Here is a 26685-nt window from a genome sequence, read left to right on the forward strand (position 1 = left end):
TTGATTCCACAGTTATGGAAATGGATATAAACGTAAGGAAACATCTTTCTACAGAACACTGTTCACACTAGAAATATTAAGCATGTAGAAAACTCTTCATCTTCTTAATATTGAAAGGTATACCTTTGCTACCATGTTTTGGGTATATAGTATGCCTCAGGCATTTTATCTTTACCACAGTCCCATGTGGTAGGTACACAAATGTACATTTACAGATAATAAAACTTGGCTGGGATAAATATCTTGTTCCAGGTCCCAGAGTCATAGAGCTAGCAAACTGTGGCACCAACATTCAAGTTCAGAGCAGTCTTGATGATAAAGTTTATGTTCTTAAACACCATACTGTATTGCCTATAAAAATCAACTTTTGGGGGTCCTATTTCACAACTAGAAAATAATTTTTATTATAGTTCATCTAGGAAAATAAATGAGATATCCAGGAAAGTTCTGGCAAAGAATTATGATAATAAAATGTAGTATAAAACTACAGTTTCTACATTTAAAACACATTAAATACTGGCATAGGAGACAGCTGAGTAGGAAACAAGAGCTTGGAAATACTCCTAAGTGCAAGGGGAATTTATTCTATGATAAAGGGACATTTTTAATCATTAAGGAAAGTGGATGATTTTATGAATGAAATTTATGTGCTCACTATCCTTATACAAAAAAAAAAATTAAACAATCATCTCTCTCACACATGCTCACCTACACAAAGAAATAATAGATTGAGCATTCTAAATTAGGCACAAAATGCAAACCAAGAATAACGTGCCTTGCTTCCCCACTCCTTCCTTGATTTTGATGTATATATGGGGGGGCATGGGTAAAAAAAAATTTTCTCTTGACTCTTGAGGGTATCAGAGTAGAAGAGTATGCATGTGACTGACTTTCCAGCTGAGCCTCACAGAAGCACCCTGTGTCAGTGGGCAGTAGGGACCAGTAGACAAAACAGACTACCCAAGTATAAGAGGATACAATTAGCTGTTGGTCAACCCTCCTGCCCACCTACACACTTAGTTTCTACCAGCTCCCAGAAGCCCTTACGCAGCCTGAATCAAAGATCAAATTGGGTTATAAAAAAGAAAGTATTTGTTTATACACCCTAGTTTGTGACTATACAATTTATACCTATTATTAGGCTTGACAAAATCATAAAGAAAAAGATTCGTAAATTTGACTGGTAGAACTTTCCTGTGTGGAAAAAATACTCTAAACAAAGTCAAAAAGTCAAACTTCAGGAAAATATTTGTAAAACTTACTACATGGGGCTAATTTCCTTAATATTAAAAAGGAAATAATCCATGTATTTAAACATCAACAAGAAAAAAGCAGAACTTTTGACAATGAGCAAAAAGCAGCAACATTTTTTGGGGGGGAGAACATAAATGGCATTGTAAAAAAATTAAAATGAGATGGGTGGTTTTAAAATTCAAAAGGGATGTTTAGTTACTACAAGGAATGATAGGCATATATGTTGTAACCTCATATACCCTTTGAGCATTTCCATTTGTAAATTGTCCTGTAGATGCTTTCACAAATCCACAAAAATGTCTTGTATATAATAGTACAGGAGTGGTTTCTGCAGCATTCGGGGAGAAGGAATGGCATTTCTGTTGCTTCCGGGGCTTTTTTTCTTATCAGTGTCTAGTTAAATAAATTATGGTACAGTGGTACTTCGGTTTCCAAACGCCTCCGTTAACGAACATTTGAGTTTACGAACGCCGTAAACCCGGAAGTAAATGCTTAGGTTTTCCAACCCGCCTGGGAAGTCGAACATGCCACGCGGCTTCCGCTGAGCGCAAGATCCTGAGGCCTAGTTCTTGGCTGTTAATCCCTCGGCTTTCGAACGTTTCCGAACTTGAACAGTCTTCCGGAACGGATTACGTTAGAAACCTGTGCATCGATATAGTGCAATACAATGCAGCTGTTGCAAATATTGAAGTGTCAGTATGGGAAGATCTCCAGAATATATCAAGTGAGCCAAGGGATAAAGCTCTGTATGTTGCATAGTAGAATCCTATCTGTAAATTTAAATATATATATAAACATTTATCTTTAACAGAGGCTACTTATGAGGACTGGAATTTTTTGTTTTCATACTGTTGGAATGTTTTTCATCCTTGAAGTTATATTTTATATATTTAAGAAAAATAGTTAAAATTTAATAAAATGTTAACCAAAATTCAGTGCTTATAGGGCTGGATGAGAACTTGATACTTTTATGACAGCTGGTAGTATCACAAACTGGCAAAATCATCCTTTGTGGTCACTAAATCAAAGCTCCTTTTGAGCAACTGTTACATACCAGACATCATACTAAACATTTTACGTAAATTTACCTTTCTTATATCTCTAACCAACACTATCAGGTAGATTCTATTTTTCTCTTACTGGAGGAAATAGATTTAGAAGACTGAAGTATCTTGCCAAGAGACACAAAACTCCAGAGCCTATGCTTTCAGCTCCAGTGCTTTCTCTACTATTGTTCAAAAGGGGTCTGGAAATTCATTTAAAAAAAAGTTATTACTCCAGACAAAAGACCAGGCTTGAATCTGTGTCCATTTTATCAACTAAAAATGGAGATAATCTCTATCCTTCTTTGAAAACATAATATTTGTATGAAAGTACTATATAGGAGATAAGAGTCGATTAAATTTTTTTCCGTAGCCTGCTTTGCTCATACATGTTCAATGTTTTAACCCTTTTCTTTGAAATTTCCTCTGTAAAATGCAGACTATGTAACAGTCAACTTTTGGAATCTTTTGTATAATTTAACTCTCTCAGTTTCAGTGTAGTACTTTCTCTTAATTTAAAGAAATACACAATATGTCTAATAAAATCTCGTTTCTATTTAAAATATTTTTGCTACTAACTGAATTTTTAGCAACATCCTTTCAAATGACTACTAAAATCCCTGTATTTTAGAAACAAATGAACAGAAACCTCTTCATAACACTATACATCCCGTTTGCTTTTTTAAAAATACATAAACTTACCTATTTTTCCCTCTTTTTTTAGGAACACCATCTTCAACGGGCTATTTCAGCACAGCAAGTGTATGGCGAGAAGAGGGATAATATGGTTATACCTGTCCCAGAGGCAGAAAGTAATATTGCTTACTATGAGTCTATATATCCTGGGGAATTTAAAATGCCAAAGCAGCTCATTCACATACAGCGTAAGTAACTACTCTCTATTTTCTGTATTTATCATCTTTCCTCTGTAACTCTTGACAGATTTTTATCTGTTCAAGCCATTTTCAGTACCTATTTCATTGACCAGGATTAATGAAATGAGCCTTACTGAAGTCCGTTTTCAACTTTTAAAATTGTACTTGAGATTTCTGCCTGACAAAAAAGATAACATTTTTATCCTAGATTTAGAGTTTCATCTCAACATGAGATCTTACATTACTTTAGACAAATAGGATAAGTAATATGCCTCAGATACAGAAATGGTTTTCTTATTGTTCAGAAATTGCAATGTTAATAAGTCTTAAAGAACTTAATGTTAGGAGTCAGCAAACTTTCTGTAAAGGTTCAGAGAGGAAATATTTTAGGTTTTATGAGTCATTTTTGTCATTTGTCACAAGTATTCCGCTATGCTGTTGTAAGGCAAAATCAGCAATAGATAATATGTAAACGAATGGACATGGCTGTGTTTCCGTATAACTTTATTGACAAAAAAAGGTGGCAGCCCAATATTGGCCCTGGGCCATGTTTGCCAGTCCTTGATCTGTATCTCTACTAATTTTTTAAAATTTAGTGTTCTAATTGTTAACTTATTTCACTTGATAATGATAAGTTCTACATTAGAAACAATCTTTTGATAATTATCACAGATGATGCTGAATAGCTGAGAGCTTGTAAGGGAATAAGTACTGTATATTTCATTCTCTCATTCCCCAAGTAGTTGACAACTTGAAACATAGTTGATAAGTTATTAAGGTAAAATTGCAACAGCATTCACCCTAGGTGGTTTGGCTCAGTGGTTAGAGTGTCAGCCCTCCGACCAGAGAGTCCTCAGTTTGATTCCAGCAAAGGGCATGTACTTCGGTTGCAGGCTCACCCTGGTAGGGGCGGGAGTGGGAGGTGACCAATTGATGTGTCTCTCTCACGTCAATGTTTCTTTTTCTCTCATTCTCTCCCCTTTCCACTCTCTGAAAAACCAATGGAAAAAATATCCTCAGGTGATGATTAAGAATAAATAAATAAAAAGAATTATACAATGTGTGTCCTTTCAAAAAAAAAAATTGTGGCAGTTTTCATGGTGGTTTTGTTGACTTTTATAGCAAGAGGTTTTTCCAGGGGCCTTTCTAAACTTTTTTCAGGATAGTATAAGTCTATTTTGCTTTTATTGTTTTTTCTAAGGGCATAAAGAAACTACTTTTTACTAGTTTTTAACTCATTAATTACTTTTCTAACTCGTTAACTTTTTCTCTATATGATCTAGTTTTTGTCCTGGGTTTTAAACATTTACTATTTCTTAAATGTAAAAACCAAAAGTAAACATAGTGGCCATATTGGTTCTTACCAGTACTATATTGGCATTTGATTTTTTTTTTTTTAAGTTTTTAGTTTATTAATCCTCTCATGAAAAATGTGCATAATCATAGATAAAGTCACTGAAGAATCTTTACTCCTTTTTACAGCACCAACATTGACCTTTGCAGTCCCCCTGACTTTCTGCATTCTGTTCTTGTGTTCCTTTTGCTGTTTTCTTGTCTTCTTTTCTAACGGCCATGTCTTGCAAGTGTGTGTTTGTGTTCATTTTTCTTTGCATAATCCAAGGAGTCATAAATCATGCAAAGCCAGTTGTCTTGCCACCACCAAAATGGATTCTTGAATCCAAATATGAAGATGACATCTATTGTTGCCTTGTACATTTTGGCTGGTTTTTCCCATACTTTTGGTTTAAGTACTGTTGCCTTCCCAGGGTGAAGGACATCGATGACCATTTGTTTCCGCTGAAGTAGTTTGTTGGTCATGAACTTCCTGGTATGGATAGTTATTAAGCTGTTCATGATGGCGGCCCATCTTCAAGTAACCAGGGAGGAAAAGAGCTGTCTCATGTCTATTTCATTATGTTGAACTAGTGAAACTATCATAGCCAGAGTGACTATATATTCCCGTGTCTGTTCTTGAGTCCAGAGTGCCTTTTGTTTCTCAAAGTCTTGTAACTTGTCAGGCCCTAGTTATTCCCTCAGAGATAGTTCTGAAGGCTGCAAGTCCGGTATCAGGTGCCAGCATGGTCAGGTGAGGGCTGTCTTCCAGACCACAGACTTGTTTGTGTCCTCACATGGTGGTAGGAGACATCTGATATTTTTAACTTGTGATATTTTTTCATCTTTACCTCTTATTTGCACGTAACCTTATTGATTTCCTTTAGAAAAAATAACTTCATTTAAAAGTTACTTTGAAGTGAACCAAATTTAAGTGTCATGTAATTTTCTTGTCCACTCACATTTAATTACATATAAGACACAGACATTCTGAACAAATTTGATCAATATTAGAACCTAAAAGTAAGTTCTCTGGAAAAGTCATGTCCATGTGAAAGTTGTAAATCTGATCTTCCTGTATATATTTACTAGAGCCACATTGTATTCCACAGCCACAGGCTATATTATCTTACAATTGCATGCTTTTAGGTTAAAGCAGGATTGAGTAAGATAAAATTATATTAATCAATTTACATTGTCAGGAAAAAAATTTGCATGTTTTACAAATAGACTGCTTATTGATGACTAAAATCCACGAAACACATTTTACTGGTAATGAGTGAATTACATTCTGGTTAGAAAAGTCAAAAGGTACTATATTTAGAAAAGAATTGACTTAGCTGACATTGTAATCAAATAGTAATAAAATGGCAGCATAATTATAGCTTGTTTGGAAAGAAAAATTTTAATCAGTACAAATTTGAAGTATGTTGTCTTTGGAAAGAAAGTCAACTAAATTAGTGTTAGCTGCCTTTGAGTTTCTTTTAATGTTTTGTTTTGAATAATTATAGATTCACAGAATATGTATAATCACCACCACAATCAAAATACTCAATTATACCATCACCACAAGACTCACCTTGTTACTCCTTTATAGCCAAACCCATCCCTAGTCTGGCAACCACTAATCTGTTCTCCATCTCTATGATTATGTTAGTTCATGTGACATAAATGGAATCATGTACTTTGTATTTTTTTGAGATTAGCGTTTTTCACTTAGCATGATATCCTGAGGTTCATCCAAGTTTTTCATATATCAGTAGTTCATTTCTTCTTACTGCTGAGAAGTATTCCATAATATATATGTACCACAGTTTGTTTATAACCACTCACCCATTGAAAGACATTTGGGTATCTAGTTTTATACTATTACAGATAAAGCTGCCATGAACCATACATGTACAAGTTTTTGTGTGAATATGTTTTTTATTTTTCTGGGATAAATACCTATGAATGTAGTTGCTGGGTCACCCATTTTTAGTTGCACAAGAACTTCTGCACTATTTTCCAGACTACTGTACCACTTTACATTATCATCAACAATGTTTGTGTGATCCAGTTTCTCCTGTATCCTTGCTAGCATTTGGGATTATTACTTTTTATTTTAGCCTAATAGGTATACAGTGATATCTCATTTATCTGAATGCTTAATATGTTAAACATCTCTTTTTGTATTTATTTGCCATCTTTGGTGAAATGATTGTGCATGTCTTTTGCCCATTTTCTAATTGGTTTGTTTTGATGTTGAGTTTTGAGGATTTTGTTTTGGTAATATACTTTAGACAGAAAGTCTTTGTCATATATGTGATTTGAAATATTTTCTCCTAGTGTGTAATTTATCTTATGTTAACAGGGTCTTTTACGGGGCAGAAGTTTTTAATTTTGATGAGTCTAGTTTTATCAGTTTTCCTCTTACAGATAAATCATGATTTTGTTTTTAACTCCTCTTTCCCTTGTTCTGGGTCCCAAAGTTTTTTTCCTATGTCCTGTTCTAGAAGTTTTACATTTTATATTTAAGTGTATGATCAGTTTTGAATGTGAGGTTTAGGTCAAAGTAATTTTTTGTTTTTGTTTTTTGCCTCTGGATATCCAGTTTCCCTCCTCCATTGAATTGCTTTTGGTTCTTGGACAAAAATTAATTAGGCATATTGATTTGGGTGTATTTTTGGGTTCTGTATTCTGTTCTGTCGACCTCTATTGTGTCTATCCCAAGACAGTACTTCTGTCTTTGTTGCTGCAGCTATATAATAACCCTTAACATCAGCGAGAGTGATTCCTCCTTTATTTTTCGTTATCTACAAAGAAACTTGATGAGATTTTGATAGGAGTTATATTAAACATATAGATCATTTTAGGAGGAATTGATCTTGTGTTAAATTTTCTAGTTCATGGCCATAGTATGAGTCTCTTGCTATTTAGATTTTCTTTGATTTCTTTCATTGACACATTATAATTTTCATAACACAAATCCTGTACATGATGTTTTTAGATTTATACCCAAGTGTTTTATTTTCTCTGAAGCAATTAAAAGTGGTATTGCATTTTTAATTTTGGTTTGCATTTGTTCGTTTCACTATATAGAAATACAGTTTAATTACGTGTTGAGCTTATGTCCTGTGTGGTCTTAACTAAAATTACATATTAGTCCTAGGAAATGCTTGCAACTTCTTTCAGATTCAGATTTTCTGTGTAGAAGATCATGTTGTAGTCTGCAAATAGAGACAGTTTTATTTTTTCCAATCTGCATATCTTTTTTTCTTTTCTTTCCATTTTTTGCCTATTATAGTGGCTAGAACTTTAGTACCATGTTAAAATAAAAGTGGTGAGAGTAGACATCCTTGCTTATTCCTGATCTTAGAGGGAAACAATTTTTAGTGTTTCATCTACAATTAAGTATAATGTTGCCTATAGGATTTTTTGTAGTTGCTTTTTATGAGATTGAGAAAGTTCCCCTCTATTCCTAGTGTGCTGGGAGTTTCTGTCATGAAAGAGTTTTGTCAAATGCATTTTTCTTCATCAATTGATAGGATCATGTGATTTTTCTTCTTTAGCCTATTGATACCATAGCGTACAACTGGTTGATTTTCAAATGTTGAACCAGCCTTATATACCTAGAATAAATCCCAGTTGGCTGTGGTGTTTTGTTGTTGTTTTTTTTCATACATTGTTGGGTAGGATTTGCTAACATTTTATTGAACAAATTCTTATTCCATTTTCAGGAAGAGATTGTGTAAAGTTGATGTCAATTCTTTAATAAGTTGGTATTGACTTTTTTATTTATTGAATTTTATTGACATTGGTTAAGAAAACCATACAGGTCTCAAGTGTACAGCCCAACAAAACATCATCTGCATACTGCATTGTGCGTTCACCACCCAAAGTCCAGTTTCTCTCTGTCCCCATTTATTCTCCATCTGTTCACTTCTACCTCTCCCAACTCTGCTTTCCCTCTGGCTATCCCCATGTCTGTTGGTGAGAGACATGGTGATCATGTCTATTGGCTTTTAATATACTAAATAATAAAAAGCTAATAATAGTATAAGTTTCTGCAAAGTTGATACTGCATCTTTACTGCTAGGTGGTCTAGTAAATTGCCTCAGATTACATATATGGACTGGTTCATTTCAGTTCCCCTCATTTCTGTTACATAAAGCTCTTAAAAGTTACACACACTGTTCCTAGGAGTATTCAAGATGATAATTAGTATGCCGTAAAACTCAGTGATTAAACATGTTAGAATTATTGCATATTGTATTCCCGCCCCACCCCCAGAGGCATAATGCGTATGAGAGTATTACTCTCTTTATAGACTCTGGGTGTCTTGCAGTTTAAAAAACGTTTATTTTAACCAAACATTTTTTGAATGTATTCATTACATGTTATCTGTTAATATTTCGTAACTTTTTAGTTTGGAAAATCTCAATTCTATTCTTGTCTTCACCTGGCTTAGGAAAGAGATAATAATTTACTCTCTCTTATCTTAGTCAGAGCTTTGAAGGAAGAAACCCATATAAAAATCATTATATAAATAGGACTTTTCCTTTCCTATTAATAATGTAAGAAAGGACAAAAAAGTTCTGACCAGAAGACTAGAACAGTTTGCCCTCCCTATTCCCCATGCACTTGGGTTTCAAAGCTCTTCTGTTAATCCTCAAAGCAAACACTTTTTAAAAGGTTTTGATATGTATATTTGTATAGGTATATATATATGTGTGGATAGATATAGATATATGCATTTCTAGTTCTGTCCACTGGAAGGGCCAAGAAGCAAAAATATTCAGTAGCAGTGAGCATACCTAGCACCGAGAATCTGTGGAGAGTGGCTGATTTCAGGGCTGGGGCAGGGTAGTAAAAGATGAACCTGGAACATCATGTCATGCAAGAAATTAAGCACTCAGAAGGACACAGGAGTTTCCACTACCTAATTTTGGGACAATTTAACGGGAAATTTTTAAGTGTAATAATGAATTACAAACCTTTGAAAAAGTAGGAATTCATGATGCCAAAGTGATGATAAATAGACAAGTGATGGATAAGAGTAAGAGTATGTCTCATGCTTTTACTGTGCAATGCCAGTGGCCGAATGGTACACGTGAAGAGAGTTCTGGAGTGGGAAATTATTTTCGCAATTAACATGATCAAGATGAAATCACACAAGAGATTCCAAGATGGTGGCAGACTGAGTGGAAGCTATACTGACACTCTTCCAGGACCAAACTGGAATTACAACTGAAATACAGAAAAAATATCCTAAATAATCAACTGCAACAGTAGACTAACTGGAGAGCACCCTCATAACCAAAGACAAAAGAGACTGGTAGGAAATGCAGAGAAGAGAGAGAGGGCTGGCAAGCAGCAGCTTAAGTTCCGGAGGGATATCTCACCTGTGGGGGGTTCCTACTAAGAAATCTGGGGTCTAAATCTCAAGCTGGGCTTCCCAGCCCAGAGCACCAGAATGGAGAAAGGTGCCCACACAGCATCTAGCTATGAAAAGCAGCAGGATTTTCTTTCTGCCAGGAAAAGACAGTTGGAAACGCAGACACACTCTTAAAGGTCTAACGCACAGAATTTTGTGTGCAGCCACTCGCCCTAGGCTCTGACAAAGAGAGGGCAGAGTGAACCAGAGCTGTGTGAGGAGAATCGAGGTATGCTGGTTGAGGGATAGAGTTCAGAGGACAGCCATTTGGATTCCTGTGCTGAGTCATTTCCCCAAACTGCAGAGGACATCTTTCTCAGGCAGACATTTACCATCCAAGCAGCTTTTGCCTGGCAGGAAAGCAATTGCCCCACCCTGTGGAATTTCTACAGCCTGAGGCACCTTAAGAGACTGAATAACAATCAGCCTCTGGGTGCTTTGTGTCTTTGCCTGATTTGCTTCTGGACCCAGGGCTTGGAAAAGCATACCTTGGTGCACATCTTGGTCTTGTCTAAACACACCCAGCTCCCAGCCCCAGCACAGGGAACAACAAGCTGAATGTGGCAGAGAGCTTCAAACACGGTACTCAAGTCCAGTCACAAGCAGCATCTGACATTGGCCTGCACCAGAGATCATCCAAAAGACTGGGAGTCCTAGCAGATCTATCTAATACATAGAAACCAATCCAAACAGACAGCCAAAATGGGGAGGCCAAAAAACAAGCCCCGAATGAAATAACAAAAGAATTCTCCAGAAAGAGAGCTAAGTGAAATGGGGATAATCAATCTATCAGATATAGAGTTCAGATACAGAGTTCAGAGTACTGGTCATAAGGATGCTCAACAGCATGAGAAAAGAAATGGAAACTATGAAGGAAATTAAGAATGACATAGTATAGATAAAAAAAACAAGCAAACATTGGAAGGAATAAAGAGCAGATTAGGGGAAGCTGAGGATCAGATCACCAAATTTAGAAGACAGGGTGGAAAAAATCAATCAGAGAACCAAAAAGAAAAAACAATTAAAAAACAGGAGGACGATTTAAGGGAGCTATTGGAAAACATGAAATGTAACAATATTCACATTGTAGTTGTACCAGAAGATCTAGAAAGTTATCAAGGGTTAGAGAATCTGCTTGAAGAAATAATGGAAGAAAACTTCCCTAACCTGGTGAAGGAAAAAGTCACACAAGTTCAGGAGGCACAGAGTCCCAAGCAAGAAGAACCCAAAGAGGCCCGTGCCCAGATGCATCGTAATTAAAATGCCAAAAATTCAAGACAAAGAGAGAATCTTAAAGGCAGGAAGAGAAAAACAATCTGTTACCTACAAAGGAGCTCCCATAAGGCTGTCAGCTGATTGATTTCTCATCAGAAACTACAAGACAGAAGGGAAGTATTCAAGGTCATGAAAAGCAAGGGTCTGAAACCAAGAATACTCTATCCAGCAAGTCTGTCATTGAAAACAGATAGTGAAATAAAGATCTTCCCAGGGGAGAAAAAAAACTAAAGGAATTTATCACCACCAGCTAGCATTGTAGGAAATGTTAGAGGGACTGCTGTAATAAATTGAAATAGAGAGAATGAGAAATACAGGCATAAAGAAATAAAATGCCAATAGATAACTACCTATCAGTAAGAACCTTAAATGTAAATGGATTAAATGTTCCACTCAATAGATATAGGGTAGCTGAATGGATAAGAAAACATACCCAAATATATGCTGAGTACAAGAGTCCCACCTCAGAACAAAAGATTCACACAGGCTGAAAAAAATTTTTAAAACTTCTGGAAGACTTTGAAGGAGATATCGACAGTAATACAGTCAGTCATAGTAGGGGTCTTTAACACCCCACTGACTTTACAGGATCTATCTTCCAGATTAAAAAATCAAGAAAACAGTGATTCTAGATGACACACTAGACCAGATGGATTTAATTGACATTAATACAACATTTCACCCCAAAGCTCCAGAATATGCTTTCTCATCAAGTGTGTGTGGGCCATTTCAAAGATAGACCACATGTTAGGACACGAAACAAGTCTCTACAAGTTCAAGAAGACTGAAATCATATCAAGCATCTTCTTGGACATTTTCACTATGTAATACTATGCAGATGTAAAAAAAAGAAGAAGAAGAATCCCTTACCCTATGAGACAGCGTTGTGGGACCTGTACAGTATTGTGCTAATTGAAATAAGCCAGCCAGAGAAAGACAAGTATCACGTGATCTTACTCATATGTGGTAGCTAATGAACAAAATAAACCAATGAACAAAATAGATCCAGAGACACAGAGGCATGGAACAGACTGAACAATCTCAGAGGGAAGGCAGGGGTGGTTAGATGGGTGAGTGGAGATTAACCTAAGACCTTATATGCATATATGCATAACTCATAGACGCAGACAATAGCATGGTGAAGGTCTAGGGGGAAGAGTGAAGGGAGAGGAGATCAATGGGTGAAAAAGGGGAACATTTGTAATAATTTCAACAATAAGTATAAATTTAAAAAAATAATTTAAAAAGAAAAAAAGATTGGATCACACAAGAATCATCAATGTGTGCCCAGTATATGAGGAAATTTTGATGAGGCACAGGATATTTGCCTAGTCATTAATCCTCAAACTGCTTATTAGTTACAAGAATGGAAAAAATACAGCAGCATAATCAAGGTAGTTTCTTAACTGATGATCAAAATTATTATCACTCACAAGAAACAGATGAACATTGTGTGCCTCTAGATGTCTTCTCCTGAGGAAGACTGAAAAACTTGACTATGCAGTATGCCAGCCAACAAGGCATAATGTAATCACAATGGGGAAAAATCAAAGTGAGAAATGTGGTGAAAATAAATAATAATAAAATAATATCCTGGGAAGAGGTATGTTTTCTTCAAAAAATATCAATGTCTCCTCTCTCTCCCCCTTTCAGTTTCTCTAAAAAGCAGTGTAATTATAACACACACACACACACACACATATCAATGTCTTAAAAGACAAAGGATGGATGTAAAGTGGAATATAGGGAATATAGTCAATGATATTGTAATAACTATCTATGTCTGATACCAGGTGGGTAGACTTTTGGGGGGTGATCATTGTAACTTATATAATTGTCTACTATGTTGTACACCTGACGGTAAAATAATATTGAGGTTACATCAGAGCAATGGCGGCGTGAGAGAGACCCTTGAAATCTTTCCCTGACATTTCAGCAGATTAACCAGGTATAATTCAACAAAGATTTCCCTACCCAACACAGAGCCATGCCTGAGAAACCCAGGCATTGAAACATCTAAAGGTGGGCAACCGGGAGTAGGTGGCAAGACAAGAAGGGAGGAAATCTCAGATAGCCATTAGATGCAGCCCTGCAGCCAGGAGCTCAAGGCAAGGCTGGGAGAGGGGAAGAAGCTGGCAAGCGGGTGTTTCCTTCAGCTGTCTGGGAGGAACAGAGCTGCGGGGGCCAGGCCAGCAGGGCAAGCAGAGAGAACAGTGACTGAGCAAGCAAATGCCTGACAGAGTGCAGGGTTCTGCTGTGGGACTGTCCACTGTCAGGCAGGGTTGTTTCTGGCAAAGAAATGGAACCACAGAGCCCTGCCACCCCTTGGACTCCCAAAACTCATTTCCCATTGCCCTTGGTGTCAGGTCGAGGAACATTTTATCTGTAAACCAAGAGCTTCCGGTGGAACCGCTGTTTCCCTCTGTGCCTGAACCCTGGGTTTGGTGCTTGGGGCTGGGAGATCCAGGGAGACCCAAGAGTTGTCAATGCAATAAGTGTAAAACCCCACCCCCAAGCATCACAGCTGTACTGTGTTAAGGAAGCTGTGGAGAGCAAGTCTGGGAGGTCACAGAGGTAAAAAAATCTTGCAATTCAGCGCCATCTACTGGAATATAGTAGAAAGACCTCTTCAGAGAATGCTGCTATATAAGGGGCATTTATGCCTAGAAAATGGAGAGGAGCAACTACCATGAACAAGCATGGTAATGAGGATGATCAGAAAGAAAATGAAAAATCCTCAGAAAGCAAGTTGGAACACATGGAAATATGTGATATAAATGACAGAGATTTCAAGATTGTAGTTCTGAAAATACACAGTGAGATATGAGAAAATACAGACAGGAAAGGCAGTGCACTCAGAAAACACATCAGTGAACAAAATGAGTACTTTACCAAAGAGACAGAAACTTCAAAAAAGAACCAGTCAGAAATCCTGGAAATGAAGCATGCAATTGTGGAGATTAGGAATGAGCTACTGAGCATAAAAAATAGAGTCAACCAGATGGTGGGAAAAAATAGTGATATTGAAGATAGGAATCTCGAAATGACACAGAGGGCAGAAGAGAGAGACCTGAACATAAAGAAAAATGAAAGAGCTCTACAAGAATTATCTGACTCCATCCAAAAAAGCAATTTTAGAATAATAGGCATGACGGGAGAAGAAGAGAGGGAAAAGGGAACAGAATCTATTCCAACAAAAAGTGGATGAAAACTTCCTAAACCTATGGAAAGAACTAGATCATCCAATCCAAGAAGCAAACAGAATACCTTATTACCTCAATGAGTCCCCCTCTCCAAGGCACATTACTTTAAAACTGTCAAAAATTAATAACAAAGAAAAATTCTCCAAGCAGCCAGGGAAAAGAAGTGACCTACAAAGGAAAACCCATCAGAATTTCATCTGACTTCTCGGCAGAAACTCTACAAGCCAGAAGAGAGTAAACCAAATATTCAGACATCTGAAAGAGAAATTACCAGCCACAAATAATATATCCAGAAAAATTGTCTTTTAAATATGAAGGAGAAATAAAGACATTCCTAGACATACAGAAGCCGGGAGATTTTATAAACAGAAAACCTCTATTGCAGAAAATATTCAAGGGAGTTATTCTACCTGCAACAAAAAACATAAGGTCACAACACTACGAGTAAGATCGCCAAAAACTTTACAGCGTAAACAGGGATAATTTGTGACAACAAAAACGTAAAAGTTGAGGGGGTAAGGGTCTGAACCAGCAAAGAAGGATGAACAGCAGATGCACTTGAAAGGAAAAAAAAACAACTATTGTATATATGCAACTTTATTTTTTATAAACCTAATGGTAACCACACACAAAAATCCCCAATCCAGGACACATAGCTTAAAAAAAGAGGACACAGAGGAAAGCAGTATGAAACACCACCAAACCAAAACTACAGATAGAAGTAGAAAGGAAAAGAACCAATGGAGGCACAGAGCTACCAGAAAACTAAAGATAAAATGGCTAGAGGAAATCCTCATACATCAGTAATTACTCTAAATGTAAATGGTCTGAATTCACCAATAAAGAGGCACAGAGTAGCAGAGTGGATCAGAAAACAAAACCCAACCATATGCTGCCTATAAGAGAGACATCTAAGCTGCAAAGACAAAGGTAGATTCAAAGTAAAAGGGTGGAAAATGATTCTCCAAGCAAATAATATCCACCGAAAAGCAGGTGTAGCCATACTCATATCTGACAAAATTGATTTCAAGACAACAAAGATAGCAGGAGACAAAGATGGACACTTTATAATAATAAAGGGGATGCTACATCAAGAAAACATAACACTTCTTAATATATATGCACCCAACCTGGGAGCACCAAAACACACATCTAAAGGGAGAAACAGATCAAAGCACGATCTCTGGGGTCTTAATATATGGTGATGGGAGAAGATAAGACTTTGGGTGGTGTGCACACAGAGCAATATGCAGATCTTATAATACAGAAACTCACACCTGAAACCTATATGTTCATATTAACCATTGTCACCCCAATAAATTTAATTTAAAAAAATAATATTGAATGTCAACTGTAATTGAAAATTAAAATTTTTTAAAAAGACAAAGGCTGTGGAAATGTTCCAGATTTAAGTTGGCTAAAGAGACAACAGTGAAGATAATACCTAATCCTAGACTGGTTCTATGCTGGAGGGAGAAAATTTTATAAATTATTGGACTAGTTGACAAATTGGAATATAGGCAAGAGGTAAAATTGTATGAGTGTAAATTTATGAAGTTGATGACTGTGATTATATAACGGAATCTCTCCATTCTTAGGAAATATACTCTGAAGTATTTAGCAGAAAGAGCAGCGTATAATACTCTTTGATGGCTAAAAAAAAAAAAGTGTTTGCCTGGCCAGTATTGCTCAGTGGTTGAGCGTCGACCCAGGAACCAGGAGTTCATAGTTAGATTCCTGTTTGCAGGCTCGATCCCCAGTAGGAGGGTGTGCAGGGGGCAATGAATTGATTATTCTCTCTCATTGTTGATGTTTCTAACTCTCCCTCTCCCTTCCTCTCTCTGAAATCAATAAAAACATTAAAAATGAATAAATAAGTGTATGTGTGGAGAGAGAGAGAGAGAGAGCATACATGCACACACAAATGATAAAACAATAAAATTTTAACACTGGGTGAATTTGGGTAAGATTTGCAGGTGTTCTTGTACCATTTTTATTTTGCATCTTTTACAAATTTAAACTTATAAATAAAAATATATTTTTTAAAATAGATACATGTAGAGCTTATTTTTATTGCCTCTCAGAATAGATGTGTCCTGTCTTTATGCCCTCATTCTCAAAGATTACATACTTTCTCCTTCCCTTTGACTGCCTCCACATCCCACTACAACATACATTCTTCCCCCATTACTCTTCAGCTACCACTTTCTGACAGATAAACTCTGTAGCATGAACCATAGAACTTTGTCTACAAAAATTTTCATTTCTGGGATTTTAGAACTTTCAAATGTGGGATTCTCCACTTACTGTTCCCAAGAACATTCTAGACGTAACAACAAGCTCTAATCGCTTATAAATACTATAAAGAAGTTGAAAACCTGGCTGAAATGGCTCAGTGGTTGAGCGTCAACCTGATCCAGGAAATTGCACAGTTTAATTCCTGGTCAGGGCACATGCCAGGATTGTGGGCTTGATCCCCACTGAGGGGCATGCAGGAGGCAGCCTGTCAATGAATCTCTCATCATTGATGTTTCTTTCTCTTTCTCTCTCTCTCTCTCTCTGTGGGGCATGCAGGGGGGCAGCCAGTCAATGACTCTATCATTGATGTTTCTCTCTCTCCCCCTCCCCCTATCCCCTCTTTCTGAAATCAATAACGATATATTTTGGGGGGGGGGGGGAGATGTTGAAAGAATTTCCTGGTCTGGTTGTCCATTGATAGTTTTGTCTTCTTCAGTCTAAGGCAAAAAATATCAAATACCTACCACCTCAAACTAAATATCACTATTATGACAATACTTTCTGCTGCTCAGAACGTACTTACTCCAGGAGTTTTGCAAGTACATATTAACTAATCATTGAGAGTTAGTACTGAGTTGAAACCTATTTACCATTCCTGATCTGAGAAATTTCTCCTCAACCTTGAATAGTGTGCCTTCTTTTCAATCAGGAATTATATTGTTTGTAACCCACATTTTGTGCATTCCATGGGCCCAAATATTATTTCACTATTTGCTTTTTATGTTTTAAAAATACTATTTGGAGTTATGGACATACCCACCTGTACACACTTAGTCCAAGCCACAATATGGCATTTGTTACACAGACATTCGTATACGTTTCATCTCTATCACTGGACTCTTAAGTCTGAGGGTAAGTACCATGGTTTGTACCAGTCTATTTAAAATAATTATTCAGTTTATATGTATTGTGTTCTTTTTGCTTAGATTTGTTTTCAATAGTATTTTGTCCATCTGTATATTATATTGTATTTTGTTTAACCATACACGTATCTGTGTTTGTCCCTATCAAATATTTTTAAAGGAGTCAGCTTCTACAGTATGGTTCCCATTATTTAACAATTATTGGCTAGCTAGGTCTCATTTTAATTGGCAGAACTTAATTAGAAGAAGCAACCCATTGGCCTGATTCTCTTTACACCCTGTTTTCTACTTTGAACACACTCAATAACATGGCCCAGAAAATTAGAAGACACTCCTATTTCTAGGACCATAATAAATATATTACATCTGTTAGCTGTGGTTGAGCTGTCAGAATTCCAGTTTTGGCTGAAGCTAAATTATACTTAGATCATTGTCTATGAGTTTATTTTGGTCAAATGAAATCCTAAAGTGAATTTTTTCATGTTAGCTTTTCTCTAAGGTTTTAATATTTTATATCTGAACAAGAATGGGCTCTCTTTATATTTTAAGATCTTAGATATATTTGTACCAACTAAAAGAATAGCTTCTTGCAGAGGCAAGAGCACTCTGACTCTCAGATACTTGTTAATTTCAGTGGGAAACACACTGAGATCCCTTGGATAGGAATTTTCCTTTCCAGTCTTGATTCCATTTCCTGATATGTTGGACATGACTTGTCATTGATGGTATAATGTATGCCAGAAGTATATCAGATGTACTTTGGTAATGCAAAAGTAAGTTGATGTTAGGTGAGCCTGTTTCTCTATGAATAATTAAGCTTTATAAATGTGTTTGATCTAAGGGGAAACAAATTTTATAGTGGAGGATGCAGTAGTAGTGTATAAATGAGACCCTAAAAATATATAAAATATGCCCTTACAAAGGCAGAACATTGCTAGATGGTCCCTATCAATTTGGTTTTCTGGATTATCTAGATCACCACTCTAATAGAACTTTTAATGATGATGGGAACATTCTGTAATCTTTGCCATCTGGTACAGCACTAGCCATATGTTGCGTTTGTGGCTTGAAATGTGGCTAATGTAACTGAGGTACTGAATTTTTTTTTTTTATATATATATATATCTTTATTGGTTTCAGAGAGACGAAGGGAGAGGTAGAGAGAGAGATAGAAACATCAATGATGAGAGAGTCACTGATCGGCTGCCTCGTGCATGCCCCGGACTGGGGATTGAACCCGCAACCTGGGCATGCTTCCTGACTGGGAAACAAACCATGATCTCCTGGATCCTAGGTTGATGCTTAACCACTGAGCCATGCCCAGCCGGGCTGAGGTACTGAGTTTTTGTGTTTTTTTAATATATCTTTATTGATTTCAGAGAGAGGAAGGGAGAGGGAGAGAGATAGAAACATCAGTGATGAGAGAGTTGTCATTGATCGGCTGCCTCCTGCATGCCCCTCACCAGGGATCGAGCCCGCATCCCTGGCATGTGCCCCAACCAGGGATCGAACCTCGATCTGGATCCTAAGTCAATGTTCAACAGCTGAATCAAGCCCGGCTGGGCTGAATTTTTAATTTAATTACTTGAAATTCAATTAATCACACATGGCTAGTGGTTACCCTATTGAATCACAGAAATATAGATTATCTTGGTTAGGGACAAGAGAAACAAGTGTTTTTAATTCACTTCGAGATCTCCAAAAACTCGATTTCCATAGCAGTAACAAACAGAATTAGATCATGGAACATCGTTAGAGGGCCTGTAGTTGAAACAAACATGGGTGCAAAGATGTTAACATACAGAGATTTTTATGAGTCTTAATATTTATTTACTGTAATTAGGAATGTCATAGAAGTGTGATATAGGCCAAAATAAAAAATGAAACACAATGGTATGATATATTCAGTTATTTATTTTTTATTATAATTGACATTCAATATTTATTTTATATTAGTTTCAGATGTGCAGCATAGTGATTAGATACTTATACAAGTTACAAAGCAATTCCCTTGATAGGTCTAGTACCCACCTCACACCATACATAGATAGTTATTAGTTATTACAATACAGGGGGTGGTAAAAGTACGTTTGCAGTTGTTTGTAGGGTAATAATACAATAAATAATAGGTAATACAAGAATAAACACTAGCCCGGCCAGGCATGGCTGAGCAGTTGAGCGTCGACCTAGGATCCAGGCGATCAGGGTTCGATTCCCGGTCAGGGCACATGCCCGGGTTGCAGGCTTAATCAATGACTCTCTCATCATTGATGTTTCTATCTCTCTCCCTCTCCTTTCCTCTCTCTGAAATCAATAAAGATATATTAAAAAAAAAGAAAAGAATAAACACTATATGTTTCACATACTGAAAACTGTAAACCTACTTTTGCTCCACTCTGTATTATTGACTATATTTCCTATGCTATACTTTATAGGAGTTGATATCAGGTTGAGTTTTGAGAAGAATAGTCATTTGCTAGGTGAGCAGGCAGAAAATAGCTAATGTAAAAGCCTGAAGACTCGAAATAACTTGCTGTGTGAGATATGAAATTTGATATTGCTAGGTCATAAAATACTGGTGAGACTGGACAAGTAGATCAAAAAGGACCTCTTGTGGCCTGGCCGGCATGGCTCAGTGTTTGAGCATTGACCCATGAACCAGGAGGTAAGGTTTCGATTCCCGGTCCAGGCGCATGCCCAGTTTGCAGGCTTGATCCCCAGTAGGGAGCATGCAGGGGGGCAGCCAATCAGTGATTCTCTCTCATTACTGATGTTTCTATCTCTCTCTCCCTCTCCCTTCCTCTCTCTGAAATCAATAAAAACATATTTAAAAAGGGAGGTGGGGCTCATGTAATTGTAAGGATTTGGATTCTAAGGTGATGGGAAGTTAGTAGGAGGAATTAGGCAAGGGAAAGATGTAAGACAAATTGTGATATCAAGCTACTTAATTTAATTTTAGTTATATTATGGTCAACCTCACTTCATTTTCATAAGTAATTAAATGACATTTGATAATATAGAGTGGTGGTTTATGCCTCTTTTTTTCAAATCTTGGCAAATACAAGTAACACCTCACATTTCTATCACCATGACAGTGAGTCTCATGAGGGAATAAACCTCCTTTGCCAGGAATGCATTCACTAAGTGATAGTTATTACTATTGTTGGCAGTGACTTCTAACACTTTAGCTTTAAATACTGCACCCTACGCTTTTTGTAAAGAAGTTAAATAATTTATAAGATAGGACTTAAGATCTTTTTATGTTATATCAAACCATGTGAAATTGCTGATATTTTGTCAGTTTTTGAACTAAAAACTTTCATATGCATTAATAATCTCTTTATGTTTTTAATAATGGACTTCTAATTTATTTGCTTTTGGGAGTGGAGTCACATCCATTGTCTTTTATGACATCTATACTAATAGTAAAGATAATCTCTATTTCTTAAACTTTAAACGTGGGAAACATATCTACAAGCTTAGATTGTGTGTCTGAAAACAAAATTCAAAAATCTTCTTTATTTCTTTAGAAAGTCTATGTCTTGTTTTTACCCAAACATTTGTGAGAAGGTTTGTCAAATGGCGTCACATACTAAATGATGGTTATGATTTCTTCTGTCAGCTTTTAGTTTGGATGCTGAACAGCCTGACTATGATTTGGATTCTGAAGATGAAGTATTCGTGAATAAACTGAAAAAGAAAATGGACATCTGCCCATTGCAATTTGAGGAGATGATTGACCGTCTAGAGAAAGGCAGTGGTCAGCAGGTACAACTTCATTGTATATATGTGTGTTTATGTGTATTTATATAAATATCTACACTTATATGGAAAGAGTATAATGTTGGAGAGAGGTAAGGGAACAGGCTCTGGAATTAGTAAGCATGAAGTCATACCCTGTCTCTGCCCACAATAACCTGTATAGTCTTGAGCAGTATGTTTAAATTTCTCTGTGCCTCAGTTTTCCCATCTGTAAAATAGAGATGATAACTATCATAGAATTGTTGTGAAAATTAAATAAAATAATGTATATAAAGTGTCTAGCTTAGTGACTAGTGTATGTAAGGCACTCCATGTGTTTGCTATTGTAAATGCTGTTGTTATTTTGATTGTTGTCATTTAAATTTAGACGTATCTTTGAACCTTATATATGTATACTATATGAAAATGACATAATAATTTTATATTTAGCCAGTCAGTCTGCAGGAAGCCAAATTACTGCTAAAAGAAGACGACGAATTAATTAGAGAGGTTTATGAATACTGGATTAAAAAGAGAAAAAACTGTCGAGGGCCATCTCTTATCCCATCAGTAAAACAAGAGAAGCGAGATGGTTCCAGCACAAATGATCCTTACGTGGCTTTTAGAAGACGTACCGAAAAAATGCAAACTAGAAAAGTAAGTGAATTTGAGACATTTTGTAAGTTTTTTACTGTAAGAAAACTATAGTTATGAATATCTCAGTATCAGGAGGCTATGTTTTAATTTGTGTTTAAGTAGACTTTCTATACAATATAATGAAAATATTTAAAATAATTTGGCCTTAAGTTTCATTATGGAGCTGTTGGTATATTTTGATATTCATCTGTTTAAAATCATATACAAAATTGATTTCCTGGTGATCTGCCCTCATTTAGTATTTTAAAATTCTCTTCTAACCCTTCAAATATATATATTCTTATATATATGAGTAGCTGTGTTCAGAATGCCACTAGCTAGAAATGCTTATTGACATTAAACAAGGACTTTTATATTTTCAGAATCGCAAAAATGATGAAGCCTCTTATGAAAAAATGCTTAAGCTGCGTCGAGATCTAAGTCGGGCTGTTACTATTCTAGAGATGATAAAAAGAAGAGAAAAGAGTAAAAGGGAGTTATTGCACTTAACACTGGAAATTATGGAAAAGAGGTAAAGTATATTTTAATAGCATTAGGAAGTATGGTACTATAAGCATTTTGTATACTGAGTTATCTCCTAAAAATTACCTGTAAGTCCAGAAATGTGTTTTTTTTAATAATAAAGACTATTTAAATGTGTGGTATGATATACTTTGTATAATTTTACATGTGTTCCTCTCTTTATTTTCTTTAAAAGTGATTGTGTTCAGTAAAATTAAAGTGTGCCAGGTATTTCCATTTTGAAATCTTACATATTTGTTTGTCCTTATGTAGTGTGTGCATGGCTATAACTTCAATTTGAAGTTTTTATTTTTATTTTTTTATATGTTTTTATTGATTTCAGAGAGAGGGAGAGAGAGGTAGAAACATCAATGATGAGAGAGAGTCATTGATCGGCAGCCTCCTGCATACACCCCACCAGAGGTTGGGGATTGGGAATCGAGCCTTGCTGGCCGGCCTAAAGTATTTATTTTATTTACTAGATGGTACTGATTTTTAAAAAAGAAAACATAAGAGTGAAGGAGAAGGCCCATAATTTTAACACTCAAATAACCATTCAGCAAGGTACACAGTGAAAACTTGAAGCCTTGCTCCCCTATTTCCTGGTCCCTATCCCCAAAGAAAACCACTGTTGAATTTCTTGTGATTCAGTTCAGAAAAATTAGTTTAATAGCACAGGCAATTGAAATTAGTAGAAACTTCCTCAGCACCATTTTAGTTATTAACTTCAACATCTCGACCAAATCTTTCACCAAAACTGCTAAGTTAATATTTGTACCTTTGTGCCCTGGTTTGGTGGCTCAGTTGGTGGCAGTATCATCCCTATAGGACAGGGTTTCAGATTCGATCCCTAGTTAGGGCACATACAAGAATCAACCAATGAATGAAAGGATAAATAAGGAGAACAAAATCGGTGTTTCCTTCCCTCCCTTTCTTTCTCTTTCTCTCTCCCCCACTTTCCCACTCCCTCTCTCTCCCTCTTCCTGTCTCTCTCTCAAATCAATAAATAAAACTTAAAAAAAATTTTTTGAGCCTTTGTTTTTTTAGCCACAGTCTTCTATTTATGGTGCTAATATAAAGCTATAAGCCAGAAAGTAAAAGGAAGAAACAGAAGGAATTACATAATCTTTCATTTTAATGAGCATTCAGCAAATTAATCAAAGTTTAACTAATTTTACCAAGTCTAATCATTGTTTATAATTACATCTCAGCTATTAATAGAAGGGTAAGTACTTAAAGAACTAACTTTTTAAACTTTCATTTTTATAATTCCAGGTATAATTTGGGTGACTACAATGGAGAGATTATGTCTGAGGTTATGGCACAGAGACAGCCATTGAAACCTACTTACGCCATCCCCATCATCCCTATTACTAATAGCGGTCAATTTAAACATCAGGAAGCAGTGGATGTGAAGGAGTTTAAAGTTAATAAGGTGATATAAAGTTTTCTGATTATAGTAGCTGATAATGGAGTGATATTTTATCATTAGAATCAGTGAAAAAGAAAAGTATATCCTCCCATGAAATATGCTGCAAAGCCAGCTTTTGATTCAAGACTGGCCTGTAACAGTAGAGTTGTAAATAATAATTAACTTTGTGATTAACATTTCCCAAGAAACCATGCCATAAACTGCATAAAACTTGACCAATATTTAGCATATTTACATAACCAGATATTTGCCATGATCTTTTTCTTCCCAACAAATACCATTTTTGCTTTTAATCATTTCCTTTTCCCTACACATCAAATTCATACCTCTCCTACCTCTGCCATCCCTGCCATACATATTTCTAACATGCCCTTTGTTCATCAGATCAGTCACTCTACCTGTGTATTTTATCCTCATGTTTCTCCTGTTTAAAGATTTCATGTCATTGTCCTCTAATACTGCTCAAAATTCACCACTCCAGAATGACTTCATTGTTTAGCTAGTAGTAAATCTTTACTACTCTTTACTTTCCTAACACCTCAGCATTATGGCTTTATTTTCCACTGTTAACAGTAATCTGAAGTCTGCTATCTGTATATGTAAAATTTTTCATTATTATTTTCTCCATATTGATTTGTTAATTTTTTAGAATAAAGACTAGATATCCCTTTTTAAAAATTCCCTCCTAGTATTTTTATAGGAAATTAAGAAAAAGAAACAGGAGCCGGCAGTAAATACTAATTGCAGTTAAGGGTTTCAGAGCTGGAGAACTTTTTTCCTGTCCTTTAAATGTAACAAAATACTTTATCGATGATGTTTAGGAGCATATTCATGTTTTCACAGAGACCAACCAAACTCTAAGACTTTACAGTATAAGATGACAAAACATAAGAGTCTTGTATTTCCTATGAATATGAATGCCTTCATTACAGTAGTAAACTTTTAAAAACTTCCCAAAACTGCAGGTTTGTCGAAAATTGTTTCCTAGTGTTTGATTAACTCATGACTTTATTGCAGCAAGATAAAGCTGATCTTATCCGACCTAAACGTAAATACGAAAAGAAGCCCAAAGTCTTACCATCGTCTGCTGCTGCTCCTCCTCAACAGACGAGTCCCGCTGCACAGCCAGTCTTTAATGCTAAAGATTTAAATCAGTATGATTTCCCCAGCTCAGATGAAGAACCTCTCTCCCAGGTAAACATAAGAATTTTTCTATGAATGTAGAGGAGTAATGTAGGAGGAAGTCACATGCAGTGACTCATTGCATTTTATTTAAAGGTTTTGTCTGGTTCTTCGGAAGCTGAGGAAGAGAATGATCCCGATGGTCCATTTGCTTTCCGTAGGAAAGCAGGCTGTCAGTACTATGCTGTAAGTTTTAGGCTCTTTTTAAATAACAATATGTTTACCTTTAACTGACCAAGTAAAATAACGTAGTTTTTTTTTTAAGCCTCACTTAGACCGAACTGGCAACTGGCCTTGGACTAGTCCTAAGGACGGAGGATTAGGGGATGTGCGATATAGATACTGCTTAACTACCCTTACCGTACCGCAAAGGTGTATTGGATTTGCACGAAGACGGGTTGGTCGCGGTGGAAGGTAAGGTATTTCTGTATCCTAAGCATAGAGATATTTTAGACAGAGGATAATCGAATTTAAAATTTAAAGTGCTATTTAGGGTAGCTCATTTGTTTCCATTTGTATTCTTGACTTATTTTTTTGTTCAAAATACTCTGTCTTGCTGTCTGGTGCTTATACAGCCATAGCATTATTTTTTTTAATATATCTTTATTAATTTCAAAGAGAGGGAGGGAGAGAGAGAGAGACAGAAACATCAATGGTGAGAGTCATTGATCAGGTGCTGACTGGGGATCCAGCCCCACAACTCATGCATCTGTCCTGACCGGGAATCGAACCGTGGTCTCTTGGATCCTAGGTCGATGTTCAACTGCTGAGCCACACCCAGCCAGGCACAGCCATAGCTTTTAATGCATAACTAATGGATCCCTAATGGATCTGCTTTTCTTCCCAAGTTTGAAAACCTCAGATAGCTATCCTCACAGAATTCTGACAAAAGGCACCAAGTAAAGGCAAGTGTAAGCCATGATTGCATAAATTGTATTAAGTTAAAGAAACTACAAATGTTGTTTCAGGAATTCTTGAAGTTATTGAGAAAAAAAAAGGGGGGGGGGTTAAATAGACTAAGAAATACCATATATAGTATACTGAATTGTTTAACTTTTCAGTGAAAAGTCTCCAGGTTCCATGTATGACCTGATCTTGACATCTCAGATTGTCGGGATCTCATTGCTCTTCCTTTTTTTAAACCTGATAGATCTCCTTCATACTGTAGATGCGTTTGTGTGAGAAATTGTATAGAGGGAGGGAAGGAATTGCAGAACGCATAAAAGCAAAGAAAAAGAAAGCTTTTGTGTAAAATAAGATAAAAATGAAAAAGCAAAACATAATGTCAAGGTGCTTTCAGGAAGAAAGCTAAGAGTATGATTTATGATAAATTAATGGCTTACACATTTGTTTCATGTTTTAATTTTGGTTTGCAGTTCTTATCACTTAAACATTAGTTTAGAATTACCTGGGCATCAAAATGCATATTTTTAATTTTATTAAAGCTATTGGGGTGACAATGGTTAATAAATTATATAGGTTTCAAGTGTACAGTTCTATAATATATCATCTGTATATTGCTTTGTGTGTTCAGCCACCAAAGTCAAGTCTCCTTCCATCTTCAAAATACATTTTATTTAGCACTTTTTCCCATATCATTACATTGACATCAC

The 26685-nt window shown here is 36.1% G+C and overlaps 1 protein-coding gene and 1 pseudogene across 5 annotated transcripts in view; one reads left to right on the forward strand and one right to left on the reverse strand.

Annotated features, from left to right (window-relative positions):
- The window catches only part of EPC1 (enhancer of polycomb homolog 1), a 97094-nt gene that overhangs the window by 57914 nt on the left and 12495 nt on the right, over positions 1–26685 (forward strand). For all 4 annotated transcript variants that reach the window (XM_081139805.1, XM_081139804.1, XM_081139803.1 and 1 more), the window contains exons 2-9: positions 3022–3181; positions 21182–21327; positions 21751–21957; positions 22320–22468; positions 23734–23893; positions 24908–25084; positions 25169–25258; positions 25338–25486. In XM_081139805.1, coding sequence (XP_080995931.1) covers positions 3082–3181; positions 21182–21327; positions 21751–21957; positions 22320–22468; positions 23734–23893; positions 24908–25084; positions 25169–25258; positions 25338–25486 — 1178 coding nt within the window. In that variant the 5' untranslated portion in view covers positions 3022–3081. The remainder of the gene's footprint in view (positions 1–3021; positions 3182–21181; positions 21328–21750; positions 21958–22319; positions 22469–23733; positions 23894–24907; positions 25085–25168; positions 25259–25337; positions 25487–26685) is intronic.
- LOC308563214 (small ribosomal subunit protein eS24 pseudogene) lies at positions 4569–5026 on the reverse strand (annotated as a pseudogene). The gene has a single exon. The product of its transcript is annotated as a small ribosomal subunit protein eS24 pseudogene (transcript).

This window comes from Miniopterus schreibersii, assembly GCF_964146895.1.
Source record: "Miniopterus schreibersii genome assembly, chromosome: 1".
Taxonomy (NCBI): Eukaryota; Metazoa; Chordata; class Mammalia; order Chiroptera; family Miniopteridae; genus Miniopterus; species Miniopterus schreibersii.